The sequence below is a fragment of the Microchirus variegatus genome (genome assembly GCF_963457635.1).
Source record: "Microchirus variegatus genome assembly, chromosome: 12".
Lineage (NCBI taxonomy): Eukaryota > Metazoa > Chordata > Actinopteri > Pleuronectiformes > Soleidae > Microchirus > Microchirus variegatus.
In genome coordinates this window covers 16,613,775-16,638,052 of record NC_139813.1, presented here as the reverse complement: position 1 = coordinate 16,638,052, position 24,278 = coordinate 16,613,775, and the positions used below count along the sequence as shown (strand labels likewise).

At 40.6% G+C, this 24,278-nt stretch overlaps 3 protein-coding genes across 3 annotated transcripts in view; 1 reads left to right on the top strand and 2 right to left on the bottom strand.

The window, feature by feature from the left end:
* The window catches only part of LOC310935259 (dihydrolipoyllysine-residue succinyltransferase component of 2-oxoglutarate dehydrogenase complex, mitochondrial-like), a 148,586-nt gene that overhangs the window by 99,413 nt on the left and 24,895 nt on the right, over window positions 1-24,278 (bottom strand). The gene's annotated exons all lie outside the window — the stretch shown is intronic.
* fosab (v-fos FBJ murine osteosarcoma viral oncogene homolog Ab) lies at window positions 682-3,063 on the bottom strand. Its single transcript, XM_083898303.1, has 4 exons — window positions 2,790-3,063; window positions 2,100-2,327; window positions 1,880-1,987; window positions 682-1,766 (listed from the first exon to the last, which is right to left on the bottom strand). Exons 1-4 carry the CDS (start codon window positions 2,922-2,924, stop codon window positions 1,089-1,091), a joined length of 1,149 nt encoding a protein of 382 aa, XP_083754429.1. The 5' UTR covers window positions 2,925-3,063; the 3' UTR covers window positions 682-1,088.
* Window positions 8,912-12,331, top strand: LOC310935032 (protein c-Fos-like; the record flags this gene model as incomplete). Its single annotated transcript, XM_083898857.1, has 4 exons — window positions 8,912-9,046; window positions 9,386-9,610; window positions 10,348-10,455; window positions 11,216-12,331. The coding sequence occupies 4 exons, from the start codon at window positions 8,912-8,914 to the stop codon at window positions 11,933-11,935; spliced, it is 1,188 nt and encodes a 395-aa protein (XP_083754983.1). The 3' UTR covers window positions 11,936-12,331.

Sequence of the window (24,278 nt, the reverse complement as noted above, 5' to 3'; positions counted from 1 at the left end):
GAAACCCACGTCTGTGAGGTTCAGTGTCACCGTGAGAGAAACAGTCGTCATGCAGCGACGTGATATCAAAAAAAAAAAAACAATCACATTTATTTCGTCTGTGCAGCAGAGAAATGTCACACAAACCAGACACGGAGGAAAAACTCAAGATGAAGCAAAAGCGGTGTCTCTCTGTCTTACTGCGATTGCACGTCCGCTCCCTCCAACAACACAGCCAGACAACAGCCCGCTTACTGCTCCATATATGGGCATGGAAGTGTCTACGTCACCGCGCTGGGATTGCAGAAAGAAAAAAAAATGGAAAGAACGCACTGACGTCAGAGCCCTGACGTTGAGTTATCCTTGGCAACAGACGGAAAATAAATAGAGCCAGTGGAGGTGCAAGGAAAAAAACGTCTATTCCTTATAGAGACTAATTTTAGCCACAGTTTTAATTATGTGTTATAATTTCAGTATAATTTACACATATAGAATGCACGCATGTGTGTGTGTGTGAGATGCACATATAAGGGCCAGACAAAGTGAGGTGAATTTAAATATCACTATATTTTTTTTATTATTTACATCTCTTACAAACAACATTCATCGTTACTCTCTGTGTAAAAAAATAAATTGAACATTTCATAAATTAAAAGCACTAATGTTTTCACAGAAAACTTCATATACTAAAGATAGACCACTCAGACCATGGTTAAGACAAAAAAAGCACATCAGTTATTGTTTTTTTGTTTTGTTATTTTCACAAAGGGTTTCACTCACATATTACTCTCAAATTTCCATCAACCAGAAAACAAACTGGATCAATAATAATAATAATAATAATAGCTATTGCTCTGAACACACATCAACACTACAACAATGTTTCTCGTCTAGCACCATTTAAATCATATATTAACTTAATTAAACTTAATCACTAGGTGGTATTAGTTAAAACATGCTTTTTAACTTGCTACATCGGTGTAATAGGCAAGTATAGATAAAAGGCAAATCATTTTGTCCATTCCATAGCCCTATGATCTGCACGTCCGTCTCATACGTTGAGATAGACGTGCTTGGTCGGAAGTATAATTGTTCTTTTGGAAGAGTCTTTAAAGGGCCAGCAGGGTCGGTGAGCTGAGGGAGTCGGACGACTGGTCATTGCTGCTGCTTCCTCTCCTGTGGGCGACGCCACATGTGGGGAAGGTCTCCGCCTCGGGGAAGCTGAACACAAACGAGGACGTGTAGGTGGTGCAGGAAGGGGTGCAGGTCACCACGGGCGTGCACAGAGGCTCGAAGTCGCCGCTGTTGGCCGAGTTGTGAAGAGGCTCCCAGTCCTGCACCGTGTACAGAGAGTTGGACAGGTCCACCTCGGGCACCGACCGCGCCGTCTCCATCTCCGTCTTGGCCATCAGGTCCAGAGACTCCTCCAGGACCGAGGCGTCCAGGTCCGCCAGCTTCACCGTGCTGTTGGAGACGGTGGCGCTGGGCAGGATGGAGCTGCTGCTGATGCTGCTGCTGGAGAAGATGGAGTTGGAGGTGGAGGTGAATGTTGGCTGGCCTGACGTGATTGAGGTGATGGAGGTCTGTGTTGAGGAAGACACCCCGGTGCTGAGGAAGGACCGGGGAGGAGAGATGGAGATGACGGGGAAGTCCGTGTCCAGCTCTGAGGGGATTTTGCAGATGGGCTGATGGGCAGCCAGGATGAACTCCAGCCTCTCCTTCTCCTTCATAAGATTGGCAATATCATTCTGAAGGTTGGACTTCTCATCCTCCAGCTGATCCGTTTCCTGAAAATTGTCAGAGAAAGAGAAAGCGTTAACTTGGCTGTTGGGTTGCATTGCTTTCCGTCTTGGTGATAAATACGTGTTGATGAATAATGATAAATCAATAGGGTACTTACAGCTTGCAGAGTGTCGGTAAGCTCTCGCCTCCTGTTGCGGCATTTTGCTGCAGCCTGTTTATTCCTCTCTCTGCGAACCTTTCTCTTCTCGTCCTCCTCATTTGAAACCTGCAATAAAACAGGGCAACAGTTAAGACTCGAGCTCTGTGACATGCGACACGGCAAGAAGGAACTTGTTCGGGTTAAGACTTTGTAGTTACACCATTGAGTTAGCAATTACCTGTTCCGCTCTGCCTCTCTTGGTCGAGCCGTGACCCTTGGATGCTGCAGACCTCATGGTCGGTCTGGTGTAGGCAGGACTCGGGCTGGAGGTGTAGGGGTGAGCTCTGTGAGAGGGGGCCACCGAGGAGATGAGAGGCTGGACCATCCACTGCAGGTCCGGGCTTGTGGAGATGGCCGTGACGGTGGGGATGAACGAGGCACTTGATACTGTCAGGTCTGTGAAATCCTGGAGGGGAATGAAGCAAAGAAGGGAGACCGTTAGTGCATTTGGTAAACTTAAAAAAAAAAAAAGAGAGAGTGTGCAGCACTGCGGGGATGTGTGTGAATGAATGAAGCAGAGAGGGACTATAAAAAGCTGGCCGATTTAAAAATATCCCTCTGATGTCAGCTATGACGTTTCACTCTCTATTGAGTTTCCAGGTGGATGAATGAAAACTGCCTCACACTGCAGGTCACCGTGCACACATTATTTTACTCGCTTGTTTTTGATAGTTTCTGCTTCAGTGTCGTTATAGCACCTTTGTTATCTACATTTACAGATAAAGTCATTTAGCTGAAGACCAATAACAATTGCAAACTGTCATATCATTCACAAACTTCTTGTTATGTAGTTGCATGGCAAACAACTACATCTTAAATTATAATATATATATATAAGGAAATAAAGGAGAATTTTCAGTGGACGTACCTGAGACTGAGGAGAGCCCATGCTGGAGTAAGAGCCCGCTGGTGATGGGTAATATCCCACAGTGTCCGCGGACGGGGACGCGGTGCTGCAGCGGGAGGAGGAATCACACTCCGCGTTGAAGCCGGTGAACATCATCGTTCCCAAGAAGACGGAAGCAAAAGGAGAAGAAGAAGAAGAAAACTGGTCCAAGCAAACTCTACTGTCAGGGTGTGTTTGAACTTGAGTAAAATCCCCTTCGGTAGGTCTGTGAGTTGCTAAGTGCTCGCTGCTGCCGCCGCTCTGTTCTCTCTCTTGTTGTTGCTCTGTGAGTTCACTCAAAGTTTGACTGCCAGTTCAGGAAACACGCTGCGCTTATATAGCCTGTGAGAAGACCGGCTCTGTGACGTCACAGGGGGGAGTGCTCCTCGCGCGCGACACCGAGGGAGGGGAAAACACTGAGAAAAGCGACTTTAAAACGACTAACGCCGTAAACTTTTGCCGCTACAATGTCAAAAAACACACCAGAAATGTAACTCGCGGCGTGTTTGTGTGTCGTTTCGCCGCGAAAAGTCCCATTTTAATCGTGTTTTCTACCCCTGAAGGAATGGAATATTCCAGAAACGGGATCCCCAGTACGTCATATTCCTAATATGGTGCATCCTGTAAAAGGGGCGGGCTCTGCTGGGAAGCGCACATTCCGAGTTTGGCGAACAACGACATGACGTTATGTAAGACAACAAACACACACACACACAGGGCTGCTGTGAAAAGTGAATAAAGTGTTATAACGGTCAACAAAAGCTCATCCCACACACACACTCAATAAAGTTGAACATTTTGAACCAAGTTTAACAAACAAATAAACATAATGAACTGCTACACTGTTATTTTGTAAACATGTTCTTTTTATTATCATCCACCTTTATCCATTATGTTTGATATCTTCACTGAAATATGGGGTTTCAATTTAATATGTGAATTCATATTTTATTTTAATATTTTTATTCTTTACTGCAGTTTAGTGACTTTCAAACATTCAGTTCAGTCAAACTTTATTAGAAATCTTATTATACGACATAAAATGTGACACCATAACACACACACAGCCCCCTTTCCAAGACACACACTATAGTATAACAAACACATTACATTTTCACATATAATAAATAAATAGTTTTTAATTAATAATTGACTAAATATTGAGTAAAAATCCTAAATCCCAAGCACCATTGAAGATTTAAAGATGCTGATTTGACAAAATGCACATTTCAATCTGAACAAGCTGTAGCCTAAAATATAGGATGTGTGTATGTGTATGTGTATGTGTATAGGTAAAGGTTTTTACTGTAATAAATAACCTTATTTTTCAAGTAAAATTCTCCTTTATCTAATATCACATCTTCTTTTTTTTATTATTATTGGCAGGACACAAAGGAATGTTCATTATCACACCATGCAGCACAACTGTGTGCAAACACACACCACGTCTGCATGTCAGTGCAGACACACTTACGTGTGCACTGTGCCTCCAGGCACTCATCGTACCTTGATGTGCGCAATTGGGTTAAGGGTGTGTTTGGGCTGCAGAACAAGCTGATAACTGGTTTGTGAAGTGTACTTTTCCACACACTGTTGTGTGAGTGTTCAGACTTGTCCCCAGAGGTGTTTCCCTCTGTGTGGGAGAGGGAATCCTCAAACCTCAAACCTTTACAAATGACATGCAGCTGCTCTTGTTATTGTTTACCTGGATTACTCAGTGGCTTTTACAATATAAACAACCTTAATTCATATCCACACATATAGACAATTGGCTTTAGATAAGTTGCTAACTGTATATTTACAATTACACTTGATTCATTTTAAGTGCTATTTATTGAAGTGAGTGCACATTCACCATTTTGTTTGTAGTTGTATTTGCTGCAGATTTTAATTGATTATTTTAATGTTTTGAATGCATAGAACACTATATACATTCAAACATTGAACTCACTATTTGTGTAATCTTTTTAGTGTTGTATCTGAACATTGTGGTTTATTATTTCTGTTGTTGTGTTGTATTGTGGTTTAAGAGTATGAAACTGTGTTATTTTTGTATTTGTTTTTTTTTTGTTTTTTTTGTGTGCTTGCCTGCCCAGGGACTACAAATGAAATTTAGCTAGTAGCTAATTCTGGTTACCCAGACAAAGTGAGGTGAATTGAAATATCATTTTATTTTTATTATTTACATCTCCAACAGCTAAGAGCTGTGCACTGTCCCTGTTAAATAAACAGACAAATAAATAAATAAATAAATATATAAATACATACATACAATGTCCAAGAAAGACAGACATAATGTGAATATTCCACAATCTCACTTAATGTGTACATTTCTATTTTAAAAACACAACACCTACAAACTATTTTTAAATGAAATTGTGTCAATGTGTCGTTAATAAAGGTGATAAATTGCCTGTCATTGTGTCACTGTGTGAAAGTTCTTCAAAGTAGGTTAAAGGGGCGTGTCTTGATTCCCGCGCTGGTGTTTTGTTTAACATTCCTGGTTGCCGTGGCAACACTCCACCCCTTCGCGTCAGTGACGTGCTTAATTTGCATGGCAACGAAGATCGTCTGTGTTGTGACGACGGGCCACTCAACAACGTAAAACGACACTCCCGCGTCAACCCCCCGAAACATCTGGGTGTGGGGAAACAGCGTCAGAGTGAGAGCTCCTGTCAGACAGATACTCTCTCCGTGGAGTCAGCAACCCCGTGTGTGTGTGTGTGTGCAGTGAAAGAGGACACCAAACAACCACAGCGGTGTCTTCTGGGTTGTTTGATTATTGTGTTTGAGTGGTTGGCAGGAGCAGCAGCAGCCAACCAGCAGCGACTCTGACCTGAACTGTGTGTCCTGAACAAAGTGTGTTTTTAAGTTGTTAGGATGCAGGAATCAACAGAATACACTGGGTTTTAAAAAGTGCATATGTACAGAGACCTAGAGAAGAAGTTTTTCTGTTTTTTTTTAAATCCAATTTTTAATTCTGCATTTCTAACATGGTTTCATGTTCTGGTAAATGGTCTAAAGCTGAATTAAAATGGACACTTTTATTTATTCTGCTGATGTTTGTGACCTGTATGTTGCCTGTTTTATCTGTTGTCATTTGTATTTTGCAAAGTACTTAGCAGGATAATTTTGTTTTCTTTCTATAGTGCATTTCTGTACAGGGTAAAACTACCAAAACAGATAACACACAAGTGACACAACAGGTTTCAGCTGTTGTTTCAAAACGGTCTCAGTTGGAATTAAAACAGAGAAGACAAAACCCTAAAATAACATTGCAATCAACACAGATATCTAACAGTTAATGCAGCTTTTACTACATGTTTAAATGGGATTTAAGACTAAAAAGATAAAAATAATATGTACATATTACAGCTAACAGTTTTGTGACAATATCAGTTTAAAATGGAATGAATGGGAACAAAGTAAAACTGCTTCAAAACAAAGATAAAATCATAAATTTAGATGGAAATTATAAACATTACAATCACGATTACAGGCAAATAAATAAACAGAATGCCATAAAGTGGAGATCATTCAAAAGTCCTATAGTGCTCTGTAAATAAGAATCAATAACAATTTCTATTTGATTAACTTGTTCCTCCTCTATACTGTCTATTTATTCTATGGATTAACTTTATATTTATTTAATCTTGAGGCTATTAAAATGCATATTATAATTATGTTAACACAAGCCATCCTAGCTGTGACGTTAAATCCATGTACCTGTTTTACATGAACTTTGAACACTGACGTCACTGAGGCTAAAAATAAACCTGCAGTTTGTGCGCGTTCACGCTCAAGTTGCTCTGATGAAAACAACAAGGCTTTGAGCTGCTGTCTGCAGTTATGTCCGACCTTTGACCCCCGCACCAACACCACCACCCACCGCCTTGAAGCTCTCAGCAGCAGCAGCAGCAGCAGCAGCAGCAGAGTTGACCATAATGATGTGCCAGTAAACGAGCTCAGAGAGAGGGGGGGGGGGGCAGAGACTGCCGGGAAGCAGAGGGGAACGCAGCCCCTCTGAACACAGCCCCCCCCCCCCTCTATTCACAGATCCACTGCTTTCACTTCAGTGGATCTGTGACGTCACCCGAGACCTAAATATAACAATTTCACCCACTTTTTTCTCATAGAGGAGACGATTAATGCCATGCAAAAAATAATGCTTGCATAATAAAGAAAGTGCATCGGCTGTGAGTGGGAAACAGAAGCAAACAGTTAAGGGTGCACTTATAGAAAAGCAGTAATTGCATATGATGATATATTATTATTATCATATCATATTATTTTATAAGTAGCAGATGCGGGTTAAGTGCAGGGTTTGTCCTCCTTTATGTTTCAACAATAGTCTCATGTGTCGACTATCACACACACACACACTGGTTTCCATTACTTCAGAGGACACTGCATTGAGTTGCATTCATTTCCTGGAGACTCACTCTAATCTTAATCACTACTGGCCTAATCCTATAATCCTAACCTTAACCTTAAATTTAACTTAACCCTGACCTTAGCAACTTTAAAACATGCCCTCACCCAAAAATGTAGTTATTGATGTCATGGGGACTTGTCTTTCTTATGGGGTCAAAAAGATCAAGTCCCCATGACAAAAATAACTACATTTTACATAATTTGACTGTTTAGGTCCCCACAACATGAGTAATACCAGACACACACACACACGTTTCACTTTCTTCATGACTGATGTGTGAATGAGTGAGGGAGGGGGTGAGTGGGACTCACGTGCACACACACACCATAACTTCAGAGAACATTGCATTGACTGACATTAGTTCGGAGAGGAACTCTAATCTCAATCACTACTGACCTAATTCTAATCCTGACCTCAACCTCTCTTTAAAACACCTTAAAATGTAGTAATTTACATGATCTTGGGACTTGATCTTTTTTTGTCCCCCATAAGGAAGACAAGTCCCCAGAATGTGACTGTATGAACAACTTTAGGTCCCCACAAGAACAAGGAATACCAGGCACACACACACACACACGAGCTTCTTGCGCGTTTCACTTTCTTTTGTGACTGATATGTGAATGAGTGAGGGAGGGAGGGGGGGAGTGGGACACACACACACATACACACACGCATACACGCACGCACACACATGCACACACACACAGTCTACCGTCCTTCTGTGCTCCGAAGCGCCCCCCATCGCCACATTCTTTCCCCGGAAACACCATATATGGCTCGACTGGTCCATTCTGACGATTGGCTGCTTCTCTCCAACGACAGTTCTGTTGCTGAAGTCCTCATCATATGCAGAGACAGGTGAAAAGTAGTGGGATGTCGTTATCACTACATTGACTGTGCGATGTGATGAGAGATGTGTGCACGAATCAAATCATCATCATGACAAATGATGAGTGGGTGAATTGTATCGTAGCTGTGATATCATCCATCGACACTGTTTCATAAGCGGGGAAAATGAAGTGCTGAACTAACCCTGGGGACAACGTTTCAAAATGTATATTATTACCATATATATTTATATATGTATGTATATGAATGAATGGATAATAACAACCTTGTCTCGCGCAAGGACATTTCTGCCAACACGATTGACATGTGTCTCGCGCACACACCGTGCACATGAAGAGGGAACATGATGTATGATGCAGATGCTGCATACATGACGTGACGTCGTTCATTCACGGCCGTGGGCACCTCTCGCAGACGGGGGGTGTCGCTTCACGCGCGGGCGCGCTCTTTTCACATTTGCGTGGATTAAACGCGTTTTCAAACCCCTCCAAAAAACACCGTCTTCTAAACATGGACATTCGCCCTCCACTAAGATTTTTAAATGTCAGAGTGGAAAACACCTCCTTGCATCCCCGTCCCCCTCCACCTTCCCCCCTCCCTCCCTCTGTGAAATGGTTCAGTCTCACCACACAGATTTCATTCATAAAATTCCAGCTCACTATAAAAGGCGGGCCTCACTATATGTGAACAGTTATCTTCCATGAACCCGGCAAATGGAATACAAGTCTGCTTTTTCTTTCGAATTTGATTTAAAAAAAAGAAAAGAAAAACACACCTCGTATGCAGTGATTTTATTTTTGTTTAAATTTTAGATGACAACATGCATCCTGACTCCAGCTCTGAGTTCGACTCATCGTCCAGCTGCAGCACAGCATCGCCTGGCGGGGACACCCCCGGCTGCAGCCTGCATCCTCCCCAATGGCTTTCATCATCAGTGGACAGCAGCAGCGTCAAGGTACACAGGAGCAGCAGCCCAGCATCCAGCATATGATAATTCACACGGAATCACGTCCTGCAGGATAATCCATGCATTGTTAATTAATCCATGTGCATTTTTTTACAGACAGCATTTAAATCTTGAAGAGGTTCATTCAAAAATGAACACATAATGCAGAAAATATTACACTGCATGTCTGTGACCTTTCATTTAGAGTGATGATGATGATGATGATGGTTGATAAGGATTTTAAAAATGCACAGCCTGTATTGATTTTTTTTTTTTTTACCATGATTTGCAGCTAAAGGTCGCATGCATTCTTAACATCACATGTGTTTTTTGTCTCGTGTCCTCCAGGACAGTGACACCAGTGCAGCAGAAGACCCCTTTGTTCCGACCGTGACGACAGTCTCCACCTCGCCTGATCTGAGGTGGATGGTGCAGCCGACAGTCATCACATCCGTCTCTCCGTCACCGGCTCGTGCCAGGACCAAGACGCGGTGCACACCACCTCCACCTCCTCCACAGCCTTCAGGTGCAAACAAGGCGAAGTCCTCCAGCAGGAAAGCACAGAGGGAGCAGGTATGAAACAAACAAACAAACAAGGGTGAGGGAGAGGAAATATAAATAAGATGTGCGTTAACTGGGGGGAAAAACAAACTGACAATACAAATGGAAGCATGTCATCATAAATAAATACCAATAGAAATAAGAACACAGTGTGCAATCATAATAGGAACATGGAAAACGCGCAGTTTCCGGCACCTTATAACTGTCAGAATATAGATTCACATACCACATTAAAATATGTAAACAGCTATCAAAGATAATGATAGAATACAAAACAGGGTAAAGGGTAAAAAAAAAATAATTCTAAAGGCAAAAAATATGACAGTAACCAAGTAAACCAATCAATCTGAATTAGTTTGTAGTATCGCGATATTTGAACAGGTGTTTGTACAGTTAAGGTAAAATTAAAGTAGTGTAAGTGGCTGCAGGGAGCGTCAACTGTCTAATTGGTGCCTTGAGTCATAATTAGTGTTAGAGTAACGACCCCCGTGTGTGCGCGCGTGAGTGTGTGTGACGGACGGAGAGTTGCATAAAACGCGCGTTCACGCTGCTGCAGGCTCGACACTGTGGCGCAGCAGCATTGAGCCCAGATTGTGTGTGTGTGTGTGTGTGTCTGCAACAGCGTTTTTCCTTTGGCAGGCGACATTGTTCGCTTGGATTAAAAAAAAGAAGAAAAAGCCAAGTGCTGATGTGGCTCGACTCAGCAGAAATGCGCCTTTAATAGACTACTATTCTGTGATTGATTCCAGTCTTCCAGAGAGGAGGAGGAGCGGCGGAGGATCAGGAGGGAGAGGAACAAGATCGCTGCAGCCAAGTGTCGTAACAGACGGAGGGACCTGATAGACACGCTACAAGCTGTAAGTGTCGAGTTTGACAGAATCCGAGAGGGAAAAAACACTCACACAGCGGCACGCGCGCGGTCACATGACTGTCATAGCATGTGTGTGTGACTTCATACCATCACACATGACACACACACCTGCACTGATTCATGTGTTTAAGGGATGTAAATATAGTCATTTGCATGTTGGCAGGTGGATGGAACACAAATATGACATTAAAGGGCCACTTCACCAAAAAAAAAAAAATGTTTTTCTAATTTCCAGAGATAAATGTGTCACCAGACAGTGGATCTGAGATATGTGTCTCTTTCTCACAACAACAGAGGAAGTTGAGAGAGACAAAGTCAACGTCAAAGTCACTTCCTTCAAAGAAAATAAAAGCCCTATACAGACAAAGCAGCATCGTAATGATTTTTTAAGTCTATTCTTCATTTGACCAAGTGGGGGGGGGGGGGGGAATTGGTGAAACTGCCCTTTAACACCAGCAAATACGGAAAAGCAGTGTAGACTATGCCACTTAGGATAAGCCACTGACAACAGGAGGCAGGGATCATGAGGTTTAAGATGCTTGAAATTGCATTTAAGTTGCAGTGAAAAACAGGAAAATTGTAGACTCTTCTGCATGAGGGTGTGCATATATTGCATGGTGCCCTTCTTTACTCAGGCCCCCTGAATTAAATGTGTGTGCACACCCCTGCACAGCAGAGATGACAGTGCAGCAGCAGCAGCAGCAGCATTGTTTTCACTCTTTTCTCTCCTTCCTCCTGCACATCAGGAAACCGACCAGCTCGAGGAGGAGAAGTCCGTCCTCCACGCGGAGATTTCAGAGCTGCTGAAGGAGAAGGAGAGACTGGAGCAGGTCTTAGCCTCCCACAAACCCTCCTGTAAGCTCCCTGCAAATAGCGACGATGACGATGTTGACGTCGAGGAGGAGGAGGAGGATATTGAAGATGGCGTCAACACAATGCTGCAGGATCCCCCGACCTCCCCACAGCTGCTGTCCATTATAGAGGACGGAAAAACACCAGGGGGCACTACAACTGTCGAAGAAACCCTGATTGGCCAAGACATGGATGAGGTCCCTTGTTTTCCTGCCGCAGCCATTTTGGGGAACTCCAACATCCTCCTGTGTTCGAGCGCGGAGGACGACGACCTGGAGGACTTGAGAGGAGACGACCTGGACGACCTGGTGCCCAGCCTGGAGATGGCGGTGACCTCTGAGGCGCCGGCGTCCGTCCCCGACGTGGACCTGAGCGGCCCCCTGTGTCTCTCAGACTGGGAAACCCTGTACAAGTCCGTGGCGAACGACCTTGAGTCTCTGAGCACACCGGTCATGTCTTCCAGCCCCACTTGTAGCAATTACCGCACAGTGTTTTCCTTTAATTACGCAGAGATTGATGGCTTGGCTGAGGGCTGCGAGAGCCTCAAAGGCAGCCTGGGAGCATCTGAGTTAATGAAAGATAGTCTTAACTCTCCCACTCTGCTGGCCTTGTGAATGGGGAGGCGAGCGTTATGCAACGGTACTGTCAATGCATCACAACCAGCCAGCAAAATATGACTCAAGTAACCTTTTCGTAGTGTGAGTTTTTGGTGTTGTGCAAACCCCCGAACGTCAAAGATTGTGTGCGTACGACACAAATGTTCTGTGATTTCTTCCACGCTGCTGCTGCTGCAGTGAGACGAGACTATGTGCTGGTGTCAAAAATGCATGCAAATTACATGTCGCTCTGAGTTTTTCCAAATAAAAACAATGTGATGTGAAGTTCAGTCATGCTCAATAACCTACTGTGTGTGTTGAAAAAGTTGTGTTGTAATAAAAAAGAAGAAGAAGAAGGGTTAAACATGTGTAGCATATGTTGCTGTATCTTCATATTTTCTTTAAAAAAAAAGAAACGTCATATTGTGTATTTTATCAAGATGTATTTTACGACATAGTTTATTTTTTTACTAATAATAATAATAAAAAAGATCCGATGCAAAAATTGTATTATGCTGGAAATAAAGTGAGACAAATGCATACAATGTGTTGTAGTTTGTTCAAGAATTATGAGTTAATCAAACGTCAACAGGCTTCACAAGTCCATTTAAGGTGGAAATAACCTATGAAACAGTGGATTATGTTAGCATCAAAGATAAATTAAAGTAGCAGGTTGTAACAGGACACTTTTGAACCTCTGGGTTCACATTGGCCATATTTAAAAGTGCAGTGCAAAACTCACTCACTTATCTTCTGTTGCTTTATCCTCCACATGAGGGTCGCAGGGAACACTGGTGTTGATCCCAGTCAGGTCACCAGTCCATCACAGACACAAACAACCATCCACACTTACACCTACGGTCAATTTAGAGTGTCTAATTCGCTTAATCCACAAATCTGCATGTTTTTGGGCTGTGGGAGGAAACCCGGAGAATATAGTGCATAACTTTTAAATATAAACAACTGTCAAATGACACAAAATGGCCACAGTTCTTCACATATCTGAGTATAGCAGCTTTAAGCTCTCATACCAACATCAAACACAGTCAAGCAAGATGGCTGCAAATAGGTTGGAGTACGACTACAAAAACAAAAAAAGGAGCCCAAGAAGTACAAGAAGTTATTGCCCCTACAGCTATTCTGCACTTTTAAGCCTGCGCCCACACGAGAGGATTTTCAAACTTGATTTTAAAAACGTGGGGGACCACAAACACAAAGAATGTTGTCACCAATTGTTTATGTTTTAGTCCAGAGAAAGCACAGACTAGACGATCAAGTCAAGACGCAGGACCGCACACTCAAATTGTTTCAGGGACGAGGATTCAGGGATGAGGGATCTCACAGAAACGCGCGTGATATAACGTGACTTCAGAATATAAACAGACATGGAGGCGGACTGTCGTCAGTTCAGAGCTGTTGGGTGTGTGCAATGTTTTTTTGTGTTGAGAAACACACAAAAAAAGTGTGGCTGAAGTCGTAGACGGAATCACGAAGTACGCAACATACGCTTCCTGGTCGACTCCCTCTGATTTGTTATTGATGGGTTCTGCTCACGACCCCCAATCTCTGTTCGGTCGTAAACATCATGTTGAATACTTACAATTTGAAATCAGGAAGAATCTGATGGGATGTTAAAATCGCATCTGTTAATCCCACACACTACAGGATAATTTGGCCAATACATTGCGGAAGCACCCACGATTGACGGAAAGGCCAGATTAGAATCTGGCCATATACATATACATACACATATATATACATATACATATATATATACATATACATATACATATACATATACATATACATATACATATACATATACATATACATATATATATGATGCAGAGTACAAATAATATCACATGAAGACCAACCAGAGGTAGAATAATTCCAACAAAAATCATCAAAATGTACGTATTGCACCTTTAATCTCAGACGGCACTAAATCATATAACCTACTAAACTGTACACCAGACCTAAAAAACACTGCATTATGAAATCAGTGCGTAATAAGTGAACCTAATGTTTTATGACTCTTGATGAAAACGATCCAGATCAGTTGAGTCTGGTGCATGTGAATGAAGATTGTGTGACGTGCGTGACAGATTATTTCAGCTCTCTGCAGGTGTCACTGTGTCTATTTTTAGGACGCAGCGTTACGCAAAAAAAAAAAACCAACGTAAAGTTTCACCCACGGAGGACGGAGTCGTGTTTAGAATGAGTGGGAGCAGCCGCTCAAACAAACAGCGGCTTAATTATTTATTCATTGCTCGATTTCGGCTCCAAGGGAATCCGATCCCACTACAGCAGCAGCGGCGGCAGCAGCAGCAGCACAGTGCGTTCTGTGCGTGACGTCAACACGCGAGTGCCTTTCGTCGCACTTCCGTTGACCATGTTTGGGTAACTGCAGTTGTTTTGTTGCCACGGCGACGGTTGTCATATTTTTTTCGGGGCTGGGCGGGGCCGGAGAAGGGTTACCGGAAAGTGTCGAAGCAGCGCCGAGCGAGCGGGAGAGAAACCGAGACGACGAGGACGCGCATGGCTGTATCCATGGTGCCGTGCCGTGCCTGGTGAGAACGGGGTCTAAATGTGTAATCTAACCAAGGCCAATGACAGCTTTACCGGAACACACACAAGCGACCGCCACAGCCGGTGTGATTGTAGCATCGAAAACAACACAGCAGGGGGCGCACCCCTTGTAACCACATCCAGCACAGTGGGTTACAGTTGTATTATTTGAAGTGACTGAGAGAAGTGCAGTCTCTGTGGTCGTCTGTAGGGGGAGCTACAGAGCGAGGAAAAGACAGCAAGTCCACTCATGAGTGACATGAGTGGCATTCTTATATGGATTTTGACATAAAACAATATAATATAATATAATGAAACATAACATAAGAATTCTTAATATGATCATAGTGAATTTAGAGTTGAGTAAAAGCTGAAATGTGCTTTTATTATGCTGGAAAATGAAGCTTTTAAGATGTCAAATGTATTTAGTTGAAATAGTCAAGATATTAAATTCTCCCTTGACTTATTATCAATATTTACCTGTTAAAATAAAAGTAAAATAAATAAATAAATAAATAAAGTAATAACAATAAACTGCACTAAAGCACGGATAAAACACACACACACACAAACACTCATCCCGATGATAGAAAATCATCTTATATTTCGTGTAATACCGCAACCTAACCTCAATAACACTTTCCTACGATCCCTAATTCGTTTAGAATACATGTGTACTGCGTGTGGTAGTAATATACACAATTATACTCGGGAAACTTAAACAGCACATTGCAAAATCCTGTGTACAACTGGAAACACAAGAGTGGAGTTGCTGACTCATATTAGCGCAGACAGTTAACCACAATACAGTTTGTCAGTATAAACGGTTTAACTGATCACACGTCAAATTGCACACTACAAGCCCCATAAAACTTATTATTTATAATTAAACTCAGCTTCTCTGACAGCCTCAGTTGACATTGTTGTGGTTTAAATGACCGTTATGGTGTACTTGTGTTTGCTACCGCTTACAAATACTTTACCATGTACAAAATTCACATATCTGCACTTTACTTTGTTATTTATAGTTCTAGCAACTTTTACTCCGCTACATTTCCTCTAACTGTCTTTGTTGCTCGTTACTACCAAATAAAATCAGAAGAAGAAGAGTTGCTGTTATGGTCTGTGTTTATATAGAGCTTTTCTAGTCTTGATGAGCTGCTTATACTATAGTTTTATCATTCACCCATTCACACACTTCAACATGGGGTGAAGTGTCTTGCTCAGAGACATATATGAAACAAGCGGAGCTGGGAATTGAACCGTCAACCTTCCAGTTGAATGCCTCGCCCTACCACGGAACCACCATGACTCAATCTTAACTTTAGATATTTACAGTAAATGTCATATAATTTAAGACTTTTTACGTAAGTAATATAATAAAAAGTGACCTTAACATCTACCAAAGTCATTTTCTGCTCAGATACTTTTACTCAAGTATGACTTTTATCTTGTCAGGACCAGAATCCTCATGGAGACCAAAACCTGGTGAGTGAGAACCTCATATATGAGGGCTGAAGGGTTAATTATTACCTGGTTATGGGTTAATAAGGTTAAAGGTGCCATATGTAAGAATGTTGCCAAAAACAGTTACTACATTCAAATTCAAAATACAGAGGTCTTTTAGGTTTCGTTTTCTGACGTAACTGGTTCAACCCGTGGTTGCTCGGCAGCTGAGACTCTACTGACTGCAATGATTGGTAGATGGCGGTAGGTGGCGCCACATGTCAAAACATGATTTCAAAACAGAAACATGATTTGCAGTCTGCAAAAAAAAAAAAAAAAGCAAATATTTTGTCTGTACTGTTGTTGTTGGTGAGTTCAGTTTGTTATATGAACATTATTCCTGAGTATATTATTCCTTATTTATTACATAATGCACCTTTTAGTCTTAAGACAGTGTACAGATGCAGTGTCCTAAGAAGAATAGCTGTGTGTGTACCTCTTTTAGAGCGATGATGGATGGACCTGTCAACAGCTCTGATGTCTTCTGGCTTCAGTCTCTGTGCAGCAGCAGCGTGAGGCGTCTCATCTCCACGGCCTGTTTCAGAGTTGTAAAATGTCACATACTGAGTTGTTCACAACCAAACATCAAGCCACAGCGAGCTCAGGGTCAAGAGTTCTTTTATTATTATTATTATTGTTATTTCGAGCAGAGGTACGAGATGGATCGCCTCTGGTGCTCGAGGAATTATCCGTGCTCGGTTTCTCTGACTGATATAGATAAGATATGCGTGTATTTTATGTTTTATCCATGTTCTCTTTTTTTGTTGTGGCTGAATAATTCAATCAAATGGAAATATTCATCAAATGTCCCTTTAAGTCAAAGTAACATACTTTATTTAAGGGAAAATCTTTTTTTTTTTCAAATTAATAGGAAATAATTTGAATTATAATAAGATCACTGCTTAACCAACAACAACCCATTTTGTTTTATCAATCTAATCAAACATTAAAATCAAATTTAAAATAATTGTAAAGCTGAATAAGTCAAATGAAGTCAGTAAAATGTGTTGTTTGTTCAGAAGTAAAAAGTTACTTTCATTAAAGTAATAATATTTTAAAAGTATATCACATATATCAGAATACGAGACACAGCTGTCAGTGTTGTATTTTTACTCATTATCTTAATTACAACACTGGCGAATGCATTTATTATATTTTAAAAATGATTAAATTGAGTCGCAGAATGTTGAGCTATTTTTAAAAAAAAAAAATATTTTTCTAACCTTCTGTCACAAATTCATTGGATTTTATCACTTGTAAAATAATATTTGGACATATATTGTAAATACATTTTATTTATGATATTTCACTCTCTGGAGGGTAGGATATCTTACACATTTCTCTTCATTGTTGTTATTATTTCATAAATTGTTGAGATCTTGCATCATCCAGTGTCAGAGAACAGCACAACTGTGTGTTTTGTCTGTAAATAAGGAGGCTCTTATGCCAAATAAGTGACTTAGTTGTTCCCAGTTATCAAAGCTACGAAGATAACGATCAGTAGCTTCATTCAGAAAGTGAAAGAAGGATTTGGATGAAAGGTTTGTAGGTTATGATCTAATAAAGAAATGTCTGACCTCGTTTCACTGGAACGTCAAACACTAACAAAACACATCAAGCTCCTGAACTCCTTCCCTGCGGCGATGTTTCACAGCTGAGGTAACTCTACCTTTACTCTCGCCCTTAGAAACACCAGCAGCCTGTAATATGTCTCACATTGCATGGTTACGCTCCATTCTTCTGTTATTTGTTGTTTGCTTAGTGTTTTCCACCTCTCTTATCTCATCCCTCCCCCCACCCCTGACCGCTCCGTTTCCTGCTCGCCGTGATATTCCCAGGAAAGTGTTATATTTACATGGATAAATCAACGTCATACGGGGGTGTGTGGGAGCTCTGGGTCACCTCACTCGCAATAATGCAACGAGAGAACAATCTTGTGCCGGTGCCAGAGATGGTGATGATATCAGCTGGACGTGGCACCACCCCGTGATACAGCAGAGGAGGAGGGGGGGGGGAAACACACAAAAAAACACCACGATCTTGTGAGCTGGTGGTGCTCTATATTTATACTATCATACCATTAACAAATATAAAACTGCAATTCTTCGCGCGAGGAAAATTTACTTTTTATAGCCATAGATGAATCAAATGACGAATCCATTTGTCACGGTGCGAACACAGTAACCCGGGGAGCTTTTACTCAAATGGAAACAGGATCAGGAGGAGGAGGAGGAGGAGGGGCTGGCATAGTAACTGACAGTCTACTGTTGTTGTGAGAGGAAGATGAGGATGAAGAAGGGAGGGAGGTTTAAAGTCACAACTGATTTCTGTGGTCAGATTCAGCCTCAGTCCATTAAAGACTGTGTAAAGTGATAAAAATATCTCTGCAGTGTAGTTAAAAATGAGGTTTTAAATCATGTACAATCTGCCCTGAAATGCTGGGGGTGTGTCCACTGGAGGAAACACACCATTCATACATTCATTCATTCATTCAAAGTTTATTGGTTGATCCTTTATTGTCTTTTACGTGTTGTTAATCTTTTTATGGTTGCTTTTATATCTTGGGTTCTGCACTTTGGTCCATCCATGTGCTTTATAAACAAAAATTGAGAGTCACGGGTACACACAACGTACAGAGTCAACCATTCAAACCGAATGATCCAGATGGATCCTGCATTTAAAGACTTTTAACTCTTTACTGTATTTATACAAAGTGTGTAATGTATGTTTTGGGTAACATCTACTGCACGACTGTCCGTCCAGGGAGTGGATCCCTCACCTGTGGTTCTCCCGGAGGTTTCTACCTCTTTCGTTTAACCCTTTAAGGTACGCACCAAGAAAAAGCAAAGGAAAAACTATTTCCTCAGCCCTTATTTCTAAGAGTACAGTCCATTTAAAGTGCCCAATGTTTTTGGACTGTCCGTCAGTGTTTGTGCAGAATATCATCGTAAAAGCATTGATATCATAGTTCCTGTTCGACAAACATGTAGAGAAGCAACATTTTCACCCGTTTAAAATCAGACTGTACGCAAACACAGAGCTGGTTAATCTACAGTTCAGCTCTCTCTCGCTATACAATCTCTGAAAAGTTAAGTTCCAACTTTACATTTTGGACATTGCAAGTTCAAAAAGTGTCTTTTTTGTTAGTTTCTACATAGTGTTTGGTCACTCCAAATCTCAATTTCAGCCACTTTCTCTGAGTTAGAGTTAGAGCACAGACAGGTGCAGCCTCACAGCTCCTTCTTCATTTCATTTCGTCAGAGCTTTTCTACTGGATTTATTTTGCATCGAGGTAAAGACGCAGCGATTAAACCAAAGACAGCGGTGTGGGAGTTATGCTAACTATGACTTCCATGCGTCACCACTGCTGTAATTTAGAATGAAGGTTTTCACTCTGTACAACTACAAGATTGTATTTTTATCCCATGCTTTTAGCCACTATTTTCTAACATATACTGTGTAAAGAGGAGACTCTTTACAGATGCATTGAGGAGACATCTGTCACGCACGTATAAATGTTAGACATTCTGCTGAACAAACTGTGAACTAAAATATGAATTTCCATTGACTCTTGAATGGTAGTAGTCATAAAATGGGAAGTATCGCTCTGTAGTAATAGACGATTTCCAAATGTTATTGCCAAAACGGAAACATGCCGGGCCCTGTATCATAGCATCCGTCTTTTTTACGGTTCAGCAGACGCACTTTGACGTGATCTACAACTGTCTGAGATGAACTGGAGAGAAGAAGAAAAAGGAGAAGGAAGGAAAGATTAAATGGAACAGTGGAAAGAAGAAAAAAAAAAGTATTGTGTTCATAAAGACGGGATATGATGAGTCAGGATTTGTGTCTGGATGCTTCACTGGGTATTTCCCCAAAATCTGTGAAGGATGTTGGATAATACTTTTGAAATCTACAGGTTTTTAATCCGGTTGATTGTGTGGAAATGATAAGCTGAACCTGTTTCTGACATGTGTAGTATTTGATTTGTGACTTGATTTTTTAAAACATTTTTAAGTGAAGCTTCCCTTTACTGTGTTATAGATTTAAAAGACGATGGAGTACTACTATTAAAATATTAACTACTATACTTGTATGCATGATTCAAGATTCAAAGTGTCACATGTATGCACAGTAAAGAAACACATTTTCCTGTACAATGAAATTCTTACTTTGCTGTCCACTCAAAAAATACCAGCATAAAGTAGAAAAGAAATGGTATTAAAAATAGTATAAATATACATAAAGAAAAATACTAAATATAAAAAAAATATATATATATATATGCATAAAATATATATAAATATATGCATATATACAAGCAGAAAACTTCAGAAAGAACTCCGTATTATGTACATTTACTGTTTGTAACATATATATACCAGGTTATTTTAAAAAAAATGGCACAGAACTATTAAATTCAGCCTTCTACCAGTAATGTGTCATCATGCTTATTTAACTACCTCTAAAGAAAGTTATTGAACAGATCTATGGTTTTCTGGTGCAAAAACACACCAAAATGCATTATAAGTGTTACATTATTATTATTTTATATTTTAACCTTTATTTAACCAGATAAAAGACCCATTGAGCTCAAGATCTCTTTCGCAAGGGTGACCTGGCCAAGAAAGGCAGCAGCACACATCAATAGTTAAATAAGAAGCAGGAAATGCAACATTTACAAAACAAAACATTGAAATATAAAAGTGCAACGAGATAAACATAAAGTGCAGGAGTTGTGATTGCAGTAACAATTTAAGAACATAGACTCTGTTCAAAGGATTTCTGTTGTCTGTCTTAAGATGGAGTGGAAAGCTCCTAATGAAATAAAAGCTGGCATTTTAAGTTCAGTTTGGAGAGTATTCCAAGCAGCGGGGGCAGAGAAACTGAAAGTTTTTTTTCCCCATTTCGGTCCGAACACGTGGAGCAGACAAGTGCAAAATGTCATTTGAACGCAAGGCGTAGTGGCTTCTGGTTCTCTGAAGAAAAGTGCTTAAATAAGCAGGAACCAAGCCGAGAAGAGCCTTAAAGACCAGAGTCATCCAGTGTGTGTAGCGCAGGTATCACCAACCTTTTTGAGACAGAGAGCTACCTTAAGGGTAAAGAATAATATGGAGGGCTACCATATAATATTTTTTTGTTTGTTTACCATTTAAATGATTAATATTATGCATTCAACTGCATACACATTAATTCCAGTGCTTACTCCTAACGATTACCAGTTTTTATAAACAATATCAAAGATATTTTACTGAGCGATCATACGGATACATGCAAGTGAGGTGAAGTGAACCGAGCCCGCGGGCACCGTATTGGCTGCCCGCGGGCTACCAGGTGCCCACGGGCACCACGTTGGTGACCCCTGGTGTAGCGTCTTACAGACAGGGGAGACATGGAGGCATTAGCATAAACTTCACAGTGATGGGTGAGGCGACTACAGCCAGTGAGACTGGTGTCAAAGACTGTAGATAGCTGTTAGAGGCACACATGCACACTACACCAAAATGCATTCTAAGTGTTACATTATTTATTTTTTTCCCCTGGTGCCCACACACCGAGAACTGTGCACAGTTTTGGAAAAGCTGTAAAACCTCAAATTGCTCTTCCTCTCCATTCATCATTTGGGGCAGCTGCTGGAAACACCAGTTTAGAGGTTTTCTTTTTTTTTTTTTTTTTGAAGCCGAGGCGTTCCGCAGAACTGGTAGCAGAACAGACAAAATGAAAGCGGATATATACGAGCTGAAATGAGTGATTGTGAGCATTTACCAAACGGAGGAAAACAGTGATAGGTCCAGTCATGTCTGTGTATTACAACATACTCATACAAAGCAAATGTGCATGCTCTGAATGCTTCTTCAGACTTGTATGACTTTTTCACAGTGTTATTTTCATTATTATTATTATGATGGTTTATTGTTGCTGGCAGGGCCACGGACCTGCACCGTGTGTGTCCACGCTCAGAGTGATGTCTGAGAGGAAACTGGGCTGAAACTCTACACCTGCAGAGGGGGGAAAACGTCCGTCTCGTCTTAATCACAGACGCTTTTGTGAAATCTGTCTGCCCGCCGGTTCAGTTCTGCTTTATTAACCCCAAAAACGTCTCCTCTCACATTTGTCATCTTTGTTAAGAGTGACTGTGACGCACCAGTAACCCCCCCCCCCCCCACCTCCTCATATGCGAGACATAAATCACAGCAGAACCAAATTAGAATCTAAAAAAAGGAGTTAGGGTATTTTGGTGAGCCTTTAATAAGTTGGCTGCTTGTTCTTGGTGGAACAGTTGAGGGAGCATTGTGCAAAACCACACCAGGACTAATGGTAACAATATAGTACAGAGAAAATAAAGGAGAAAGCACAGGAGAATTAACTTTTACTGCAAAATTACAACAATTCTTAGTATTGCATTGCAAATTCTGTTTTTTTAAGGTACCAAAATAATGTATTAGAGCCATTTACAGACCTAAACATTACAATAAAATTAACTTTACTGTGAGACCAAAACACTACTGGGCTTTACCTTACCAAAGGTTGTTTTTAAGTCTTCTAAAGAGAATAAATGAATGTCTGTATAAGCTGTCATGAATATAAATGTAATAGCTTACGTGATGGTGTGAGTTTGTGAGAGGGATTGGGTTAAGGTAACGACCCCGGAGGCCAATGAGAGGTCAAGAGGGATCCGACCTACAGATAAAAAGTCACATTCATGATGATATTTGACAGAATTTCAAAATTAAAGCGTTTATTTTTCGATAAGGCATGGTGTAGACTTCATAATAAAACATTTACGCTGCACAAAAAGAGAGAAATCGATCGATAATGGTGTAAATAATGACATGGATAATTGTCATTAAATCATCTTAAATAGTGTATAATAATAGTGTAATAATGCCATAGTTACAAGTGTAAATGTCTTATTGTTACTATTATAAGAATATTGCTAGCAAACATTTAATTAAGGAAGATGTTATATATTATATTATATTATAGGCTGCATGTTTAACCTTTGATATAGAGGTAAATAATATGTTGTAAGATGTAAATCGTGAGAGATAATTTGCCTTCTTTGCAAAAACATAACAACTTTATACAATATGAGCAGTACAACAGGATGCAGTTAGGTCTGTCCACACTAGAGGGAGGCAGCAGGAAGAAGGCATTCACATCAGGTTTTTTTTGTGGAAGTCTCTGAAACCACCAGACAAATTATGTTTTTGTGCAAATGTGAGTTGTAGTTCTTACATTTTAAGAACAACACTGTAATGTACAAGAAGTGTGTAAGAAAATGTCCTGCAGCTTAAAATATGCATATTCTGTAGCAGCTGGAATAATAAGATGCTGTCTGTCTGGGATAAAGAACGCTGCGTAATAAACATTTGGGATGAATCTGTACAAACGTCCACAGGGACAAAAGGAAGCTGAAGAACAGGATGGAAAACAAAGGCACATAAGTGCATTTAATACTGGGCTTAACAGCAACAATAACAGTTGTAACACTAATATATATAAGAGTTTTTATTCTGCACTCTTCATCGAGAAAACAGGAAGTGATGACTTATCTCTACATTGCAAAAAGGGAACTGAGGTTATTCCCTTTTTTATTATATATATATATATATATTTTCATTTATAAGAGAGCAGTGGAAGAGTAGTGGCTGGTAAGAAATTTTATTGCATTTTTCCATATCCCTACCAAGGAAGTGGCTTGATATGAGATGAATGATCTAAGACTTGCAACCGAGTCCACATTGAACAGGACTTCGGTCAAACTGATATTTCGCTGATTCACTTGGGTTTTAAAAGCTTATTTAACAAGATAAACACCTCCTGTAAGTGACCAGACCCCAAACCACATCCTTCCTTTTACTGAAATAATTATCCATAAGCTAATCTAACACAGGAAACTATAATAAATAATAATAAATAACAGCATGTGCTGCAGTGTGAGAACCCTCCACATCACTGGTTCTGTATCTGGGGGTCAGGATCCATCAAGCGGCTAAATTAATCAAATATACTTTATCCTTTCCACCAGGTATTTCTCTAATACTACAAGTACAGCATACAACGTATACAAAGACACTGTATAAATAAGCTAAAACAGCTAAAACAAGGTAAAGAATTCATTTAAAATGTGATCAAGTTCCCTGTAGTTCCCTGAGTGCAAGAAATGATTACATTGGGAGGAGGATGTGGAGGTAAATTTAAAGGTAAAACTGATATTTCTGTTGCACAGGATTCTCCTAAAATGAATTAAAGATGTTGTGAAATATGTCACTTTCCACCT